Source organism: Daphnia magna, linkage group LG6 (genome assembly GCF_020631705.1).
Source record: "Daphnia magna isolate NIES linkage group LG6, ASM2063170v1.1, whole genome shotgun sequence".
NCBI classification, from domain to species: Eukaryota; Metazoa; Arthropoda; class Branchiopoda; order Diplostraca; family Daphniidae; genus Daphnia; species Daphnia magna.
This window is the reverse complement of record NC_059187.1, coordinates 5,286,814-5,295,607: the sequence shown is the minus strand read 5'-3', so window position 1 is coordinate 5,295,607 and position 8,794 is coordinate 5,286,814. Positions and strand designations below refer to the sequence as shown.

At 35.9% G+C, this 8,794-nt stretch overlaps 3 protein-coding genes across 3 annotated transcripts; 2 read left to right on the top strand and 1 right to left on the bottom strand.

Annotated features, from left to right (window-relative positions):
* Positions 1–315: 315 nt before the first annotated feature.
* On the top strand, positions 316–1,326 carry LOC123473624. The gene is made up of 3 exons (XM_045174630.1): positions 316–589; positions 658–879; positions 945–1,326. The coding sequence occupies exons 1-3, from the start codon at positions 468–470 to the stop codon at positions 1,243–1,245; spliced, it is 645 nt and encodes a 214-aa protein (XP_045030565.1). The 5' UTR covers positions 316–467; the 3' UTR covers positions 1,246–1,326.
* On the bottom strand, positions 1,314–3,892 carry LOC116935787. The gene is made up of 7 exons (XM_045175121.1): positions 3,874–3,892; positions 3,375–3,718; positions 3,195–3,314; positions 2,507–3,122; positions 2,361–2,432; positions 1,693–2,290; positions 1,314–1,611 (listed from the first exon to the last, which is right to left on the bottom strand). Exons 1-7 carry the CDS (start codon positions 3,890–3,892, stop codon positions 1,503–1,505), a joined length of 1,878 nt encoding a protein of 625 aa, XP_045031056.1. The 3' UTR covers positions 1,314–1,502.
* A 1,118-nt stretch (positions 3,893–5,010) lies between these two features.
* LOC123473640 lies at positions 5,011–8,253 on the top strand. Its single transcript, XM_045174685.1, has 6 exons — positions 5,011–5,061; positions 5,168–5,268; positions 5,334–5,434; positions 5,500–5,600; positions 5,666–7,778; positions 7,863–8,253. Exons 5-6 carry the CDS (start codon positions 5,741–5,743, stop codon positions 8,213–8,215), a joined length of 2,391 nt encoding a protein of 796 aa, XP_045030620.1. The 5' UTR covers positions 5,011–5,061; positions 5,168–5,268; positions 5,334–5,434; positions 5,500–5,600; positions 5,666–5,740; the 3' UTR covers positions 8,216–8,253.
* Positions 8,254–8,794: the final 541 nt, after the last annotated feature.

Here is an 8,794-nt window from a genome sequence, read left to right as displayed (position 1 = left end):
GTTTTAGAAGACATAAGGAGCAATAATATCTAGTTATTTAAGAAAATGTTGTTTTTCCAATACAATTTTTTTTTCTTTTCTGCTTTAATTGTTATTTTGAACATTACAAAAATTAAAAATCTAGTTAAACTATATATTACTGAATAGCCCATTTAATTTTCTTTTAAAGTGTAAAATTTTTGTTTTGTTTTCTTTTCTCGTTGATTCACAATTAACGAAAATGTATATGTTATGTTGGCGGGGTTATTCCGGACGGCAAAAAGTGTGATTTTTTGTGCCTGCTAAGCCCCTCTTTTTGGGTGGAGCCTAATTTTGCTTTTAACAAGAAACGTGATGCGGAATATTCCGCAATTGACAAACAATCTTGATGATTGATTGACGATTCTGATTGACAAGTCTTCTCAAATTGTGTTGAACAAATTGATTTGTGTATTACACATATAATTAGACGAGCTCATTTGTGAAAGATGGCACAGTGGCCTATTTCTAGCTCACAGAAAGAGGAACGAATTGATTTTTCTTCAAAGTTTCGTGAAAAGCCAGTTACATTTTGGTTGTCAAAAGTTTACGTCAACGAACATCGCTACAAGTATACTTAATTTTATTTATTTATATTCATATGCATACTTTTAAACCATCACGTTCATATTGTGGCAGGTTTGATGGAAAAGGAGTAATATCTTCATATGTTGGTACTCAACGAACCAATATACCAAATAGTGTTTCCGTGGTTGGTTGCATCTCACAACCAAATGATGATGAATGCAATCTTATTCGTCAAGTTCAAACCAGGATTGACTCACAACAGTATATTAGTTTTCTCTTGGAGGTGATGTCATCATATCCAAAAGTGGAGCCCATTACAGTTGTTCACAATAAGTAGGCCTATTGTTTATATGAAAACTTAATGTTCATTTCCTATGTAACAATTCTTATCATTTTAGATATCCAGTTTATAGCAGTCTCAAAGTAACTAAATGGATCGGAGATAATCCAAGAATGTCTGTTTTGGATAGCTGGCCACCAGCTAGTGGTGATTTGATGCCAATTGATTCAGTGTTCTCAGAAATTTTGACAGACTTCGACGAACAAGAAATGCGTGTACACAGTGAAAAAGCTCTTTATGAAGAAATCAGAACCACATTTGTGTCTTTAACTGAAAAAGATGGTTATGTAAAGTCTCTTATTTCCCAAATCCCAATTAAGTTGCAAACGATTGTTTTGAAGAAAGGTGATTCACTTTGATTCACCGATTAAGTAAACTGCATTGAAACATTGATTTCTTGATCAGGGAAATAAAAACACAAGAGAGGTTCAATCGATTAATTGTGTTGTATTGAAACCTTATTTGGTATACTTATCAAGAAAACAAACACGAAGACATGGTTAACGACCACATACATTACGCATTCTATTTTGCTTTACTGCTCGAGTTATTCTTTCCCTTCTTGGGACAACTGGACTATTACGTGGTTCACTGGGAAGGTCCTCTTTTTCTTCCACTAGATTGATTGATGACACATTTTCCTTATCGTACCGTAGCACTCTGGAGGTACTTTTCCTTCCCTGTTGCGGATTCGAAACTGCAGGTGTAGTTTCGAAGTATTGATCCTGAAAATTATATAATTAATTCAGTTAACAAAGAAATGCATCATTGGTTTAAAAAATATAACAAACAAAAATTTTGATTACCTCTTCCACACTGTGTACTTTGTTTGATTTCCTTTTTCTTCAGCTGCTTTTGCTTTTGTTGCTTTGGCTATCTTCCGATTCTCTGCTGCTTTTAGCTTCCGCTCCTTTTCTTCATGTTCCTCTCGAATTCGTTTTATTTCTGGAGAGCTGGTCAAACATCGTGATGCCCCAAGTCGTTTATTATGATTGGAATTTCTTGGGCCATTTTGTGCTACTTGTGGCAATTGCAGAAAATCCTGTGGACGAAAAGAGTGAGGCTCGCGAAATTTTACTGGAGTAGTTAGCAGCTGTTGGGGGCTGAGCTGGTTAGGCAAACTTGCAGTAGTAGAAGCCATATCATTAATTGTTGAGGGTGACCCAGTTGGCGTTGTTCTTTCATGTTCCGTCTGAATAATTGGCGTAGAACTAGATGACCTAATTTCAGAAGAAGGACCTGCTTGTGGCTGAGCAACAGGGGAAACGCTGATTGGACTCAACGTCAACTGTCCAGCTGATGAAACTGTCAATAAATAATGACTCTTTGGAGGTTCTTGGGTTGCCACTGTGGTATGCTGGGCAGCTATAGAAGATGGCATCTCAAATCGCAATGTTTGGTTTACTATTACATGCAAAAAGGGATATTACTTTAATAACGTTGATTGTTATTAGAATACATTTAAATAACTTACCTGAGATGGGAAGATGCTGGATAGCATTACAGATAGTTAAACCATTTTGACGAGAATTAACCTCAGTTGGCGCTGTAGGTATAATGTGGTAAAGTCGACATTAATTTATGAACATAGGAGTAAATGTAATGAAAACACTTACATACCTGGTAAATCAGTTACGATAGAAGGAGCATACATGCTGTCAGGAATGGCATTACGATTAAAAGGGAATAAGCCTGTTGCCTTGAACCCTTTCTTGATATTTTTCTCAGTAAATGCACGTTGCAGAGCAGGTTTTGAAAGAAGAGGGATTTCATAAATTGAAATGCGTTGACCTGGATGTTCCCTCATCCAATCCGAGTGACTATCTGCAAGATTGGACTTAAATGGGCCAAAGGTAGTTCTGTCCAATGGCTGTGAAGCATGAGAAGTGTGAGGGGGCAATGTTTGAAGAATTATGCCATTTTCTTTGGCGAAAATACAAATGGAATAACCCATATGGCTGATGTGGTTATCGAGGAACAACAATATAGGCTTTTCTTTAGTAGGCCTACTTTGAACTTGGGAATGAAAATGTTTCAGAGCGATCAAAAAGTTTTCTTCTGTCATCCATCCTGAAGAGTGGGCTAATGCAATAAAGCCTTCTGGCAAGTTTTTCATTTTCTCGCTCACTTTCTTACGTGGGAATACAAAAACACCACCGAATAACTTTCCAGAAGCATTTACGAAGGGCAACATTGTCACGTTTACACCTCTTTCTTGAGAAGTCATTTGATAAACCTGAAATTATGAAATTCATATTATTATGTTCATATTTAGAAATCATAACACAAATTTAACCAAAAATTATACCTGGTGAGTGCCTTTTTGTGCAATAATTTTTGCTGGTTCAACTACAGTTGTGTTATTAGTCTCATCTGTATTGAAAACGGAATCTGCATCAAACTTGTGTTTTTCATATAGCTCATCCACCTACAAGAAATTTCAAAGATTAAGTAAAAAGAAACTATTGAAAGAAATTAATCTAAATACCTGGTCGTAAAAGTTGTTCATTACAACTTTGTTTAAAGCAGCTGCCCTAGCCTGGCTTGTTGCTTCAGGTTTACGAATTGATAGCCTCTTGTTTCGTTTTAGAAAACTACTAAACCAATCTTTTCCAGCTGTTTTCTTATGCAGCCAAGTTGGAGGGACCGGGATACCATTAAAAACAGCATAAGAGTACACGAGAAGTTTCAGTTTTTTTGGGGTCAAGCCATGGCTTCTTAGTTGTGATACAATCAAGTAATCAGTCAATTCTTGCTCGTGTTCTGGTTTCAGCACTTGCAGATGGTGAAATGTTGGTTTAATTTTGGTATCAGGTGGTAGGTTTGAAAAGTCTGGAAACCATTTCGAATAACCAAAAAGTGTGCTTTTTGGTATACCACTTGTTAAAGCAACTTCTCTTAATGATTTACCACTTGTTTTAATCAAAAGTAATGCAGAAGCTATCTCAGCATCAGTAGGTGGTGGTTTAGCCTTTTTTCTCTTGTACTCTTGTAGACACGAACCATTTTTACAACGAAATTATGGAATAGTTTTTACACAGAATATTTAAAGAACCCGCCGTTTTTAAACTAGAACGTCTGCTACCATAGGCTCCTCCCTTCTTTTGCGGGTTCGGCTAAACAAACTGCAGAAAAAGGGAAAACAAACCTTTACTATACTGTATTTCATTTCATTTCATTTCTTTGAATTTCTTTACTATAAAGTAACATAAAAGGTACACCATCAAAACGGAAATGAAATTTCGGTTCGATTGGTATATTTATACGTAATAAATATTGGCTAAAATTATTTTAAATATATATATTCTTCAACTGTCCGAAAAAGCCCCTTCGGTTGGGTAAAACCGGACAAAAAGGCAATGAAACTAAAATGTTTATATTTAAGCCATTTATCACCAGAAAGAAATTGTAAAATAAGTTTTTAAAAGTAGAAAACCTAGGCTACATTTTGGTACAAAAACAATTACTTATATTTGCTTGTATTTAAATAAATGTCAACTAGAACACAGTTGGCAAAATTTTGTCCGAAATAGCCCCGCTCCCCCCCTATTCCATGCAGTTTACATATAGAAGTAAAAACTCATGGTATAACAGTGTATTCACATTGAATACAAGTATATTCCATGCAGTTTACATATAGAAGTAAAAACTCATGGTATAACAGTGTATTCACTTGGAATACAAGTATATTCCATGCAGTTTACATATAGAAGTAAAAACTCATTGTATAACAGTGTATTCACATTGAATACAAGTATATTCCATGCAGTTTACATATAGAAGTAAAAACTCATGGTATAACAGTGTATTCACATTGAATTATTGGTGGCATTACTAGGTAGTAATACCTAGTATTACCTAGTTACCTAGTAATACCTAGTTTTTTTTCACTACTTTACCTAGTTCTACTTTACCTAGTTTCTCTCCGGGCTACCTTTAGTAATAGTAAAACCTAGTTTTTAAAAAAAAATACCTAGTAATAAGAAAAACATTACCTAGGTAATTTGACTTTTTTTTTTACACTGTTGTCAAATGATTAAAAACTCAAAATTTCTATTAATTGTAATTTGTCACTTATCGCTATTCATTTGTTTCCTTTTTTCCCTTTCCCTGACAGAGCCTGACGCCTGACTGAGTTAGTCTATCAGTCAATCTACTGTTTATTGGAATCCTAAGTGAGTCAATTAGTCAACTTCATTTTCATTCTGAGACTGACGTATCAATTTGTTCATAGTTTTAATAGCATTTCTTATGTTTTTGATATATTTTATTGTATTGCAGGGCCTGATTAAGTCAGTCCATCTACTTTTGATTGACAATTGTCACATCAACTTCATTTCACTCGCAAGCTGCACCTGAATAAGTCTGACTCTGAGACTGACGTATGAATTTGTTCATAGTTTTAATAGCATTTCTTATGTTTTTGATATATTTTATTGTATTGCAGGGCCTGATTAAGTCAGTCCATCTACTTTTGATTGACAATTGTCACATCAACTTCATTTCACTCGCAAGCTGCACCTGAATAAGTCTGACTCTGAGACTGACGTATGAATTTGTTCATAGTTTTAATAGCATTTCTTATGTTTTTGATATATTTTATTGTATTGCAGGGCCTGATTAAGTCAGTCCATCTACTTTTGATTGACAATTGTCACATCAACTTCATTTCACTCGCAAGCTGCACCTGAATAAGTCTGACTCTGAGACTGATGTATGAATTTGTTCATAGTTTTAATAGCATTTCTTATATTTTTGATATATTTTATTGTATTGCAGGGCCTGATTAAGTTAGACCTATCTACTTTGGCAATTGTCACTGTCTTCATTGGAAATTCAGCCAACTTCATTTCAATGGCAAAACGAAAACGTTCGTCTAACCCGCGAGCAGGCACTTCACATGACGATGAATACATGCCGATGATGGATGACGTTATGCTGTCTTCAACTCCTTTCAAAACGTATGGGAATGACTCTTCTACGGCCCAAGATTCTCACGAAGAAAGCGAAGATAGTGAAAGCGATATCAACATCAGTGGTCGATCTTCGCGCCTCTCCAATAATTCTAAAGCAAGAGGTCCGAAGAAGAGAAGTCCCATTTGGAAATTTTTTGATACCAGTGGAGAAGGAAAACAACTGAAAACCAAATGCAATCTGACGAAAATTGTTGATGGTAAAGAGAAGAAATGCACATACTCCAACAAAGGCAGAAATACCACAAATATGAGGCTTCATTTAAACAACTATCATCCTGAGCAACTGAAACAGCTACAGTCAGAAGAATTTAAAATTGCTGAACAGACTTTGAATTCATCGTCACGCAGCTCATCTGTTACTAGTTTCTTCAAATCTAAATCTTTCGGTGTCCCAGTCCACAAAAGAAATCCTCTCCCACAAAACAGTACATCGTTCCAGACATTGAAGCTTGATCTAACACGACTTTGTGCCTGCACGTCTTTTCCTTTAAGTATGGTGGAATCAGAGGAATTTCAGAAGCTCATTCATAATTTAGATTCCCGCTCTGCTGATAGCCTTCCATGTAGAAACACTCTGAAGAACTGGGTAGTTAAATATTCTGAGGACATCATGAAAAAAGTCATTTCTAACTTGCAACTTGTGAAAAACTACTTCATTTCCATGGATATTTGGAGCCAGCCTGGCCTTGACAAATTTTATTTGGGCATTGTGGCTATTTATTACAATCATACAACTGAAAAACAAGAAGTTGCTGCTTTGGCTTGTCGTGATTTTCCTCACCCACACACTGGGGCACGCATCAAAGAGTTGTTCGAAAAAATCTTCAAGGAATATGGACTGGACACCAGAAAAGTTATTCGGTTTACAACTGACAAAGGGTCAAACATAGTCAAAGGATTAGAGCCATACACAGTGTTTCAACGGAAGCCTATGGTTCCATCAGTGGATCTTTTTGAAGAAGGAGCAGTGAATAATGTAAACGATGCTGAAACAGATCCTTTTGTCGAAATAGAATTAGACATTGAGTTGGACAACAATGATGAATCTGACCATTCGGATGATGAATTTGATTCTGAATCGGACAGCGGGTTAGGAGGAATGGATTCAAATGCGATCGAAACGGAGTACAATGATTTCCTTGAAATTGAAGAATTTTATCGTCAAGCATTTGGCAAACGTCTATCTTGCGTGGCCCACGCCCTCAATCTCGTTTTTCACAAAATCTTGGATGACAAAAAATCCAGTTTGGGCAAGCTAAGGAAAGCAGTTCTTAAACTTCTGAAGAAAATCAATGCTTCTGGGGTCGCCAATCAACAGCTGAAGTTGTTGACAGGGAAAAAATTGCTGAAAGTGGCGATAACCCGTTGGAATAGTTTTTACTATGTCCTAAAACGAGTTCTACTTTTAAAGTCGGCAATTATCGATGTCTGCAGAGATAGATTATGGGGTATTGATTTTGATTGGGCAGATGTGGAAAAATTTGTGGCCTTTTTAAAGCCACTAGCTACCGCGACAACTTACTTAGAAGGGGACTACCCAACGGCTGCTGCTATTATTCCAGAAATCTTGAGCCTGCAAGAGCAATTTGTCAACGCGAAAGAGACTGATGCGTCACTTCGGCGTATCAGTGATCAAGTTCTGGCTGAGTTACAAACGCGTTTCAAAACCATCATGAATGTTACTGATGATAATTTCGACATGACTTGCTTGATGTGTACAATGCTGAATCCTAGTAAAACACTTGAACTGCCAGGTGAGCTGTTTGATGAACGCAAACGAAGACTGAATGAATTTCTAAGGACTGAGATGAATCAAGGACTTTGCTTAGTTTCCCAAATGCCACTACCCAGTACGTCTCAGGAAGGCAATGCTGCTGTTAGTCCTGAACAAGTACCATCGTCAAATTTAAGCGCAGGTAAAACGATATAACTATTAAACTTTTCATCCATTTCCTAGTAATAAATACAAGTAATTAACTGATTCTTCCTTTAATCTACAGATAAACCTCAGCATTTCAAGAGGCGAAGGCTTGTAAACACACCATTCCTTCCAGCTACCGTATCAAAAGAGGAGGAGTTGAAACAAGAAGTTCAAGATTACATCTTAATGATCGACAAAGGAGAATTCAGCCAAAAATGTGATGTCCTTCAATTCTGGAAAGAGAAATTGGGTAGATTTCCCACTCTAGCACCAATTGCCTTGCAGTACCAGGCCATGCCCGCAACTTCCGCATCAGCAGAGCGTCTTTTCTCGTGCAGTGGCCTTTCCTGCAAAGGGAAAAAAACAAATGTTTCTTCCGTTTTGCTTGAATCGGAAACTCTGTGCCGTTTTAACAGAAATTTAGATTCATAACTTATTCAAAACTCAAGTTATAGAAGAAATACAGAAAGAATAATCAAAGAATCAAACTGCTCGTATTGTCATTTAATTTTTATCGTATTTTAAAAACTAGGTATAACTAGGTTACCTAGTTTTAAATTACTACCTAGTTTTTTATTACTACCTAGTTTTCTTGCCGCTACTTTTTACTATTACCTAGTACCTAGTTTTTCGTCCACTACTTTACCTAGTAATTTTATAAAACTAGGTATTTAGTAATAGAATTACCTACTTTTTTTTCGAAAACTCGGTAAAAAGTAATAGTAATACCTAGTTTCAAAAATAACTAGGTTGCCATCAATACATTGAATACAAGTATATTTGATACTGTTTACATATAGATGTAAAAACTCATGGTATAACAGTATATTCACATTGAATACAAGTATATTCCATGCAGTTTACATATAGAAGTAAAAATCATGGTATAACAGTGTATTCACATTGAATACAAGTATATTCCATGCAGTTTACATATAGAAGTAAAAACTCATGGTATAACAGTGTATTCACATTGAATACAAGTATATTTGATGCTGTTTACATATAGAT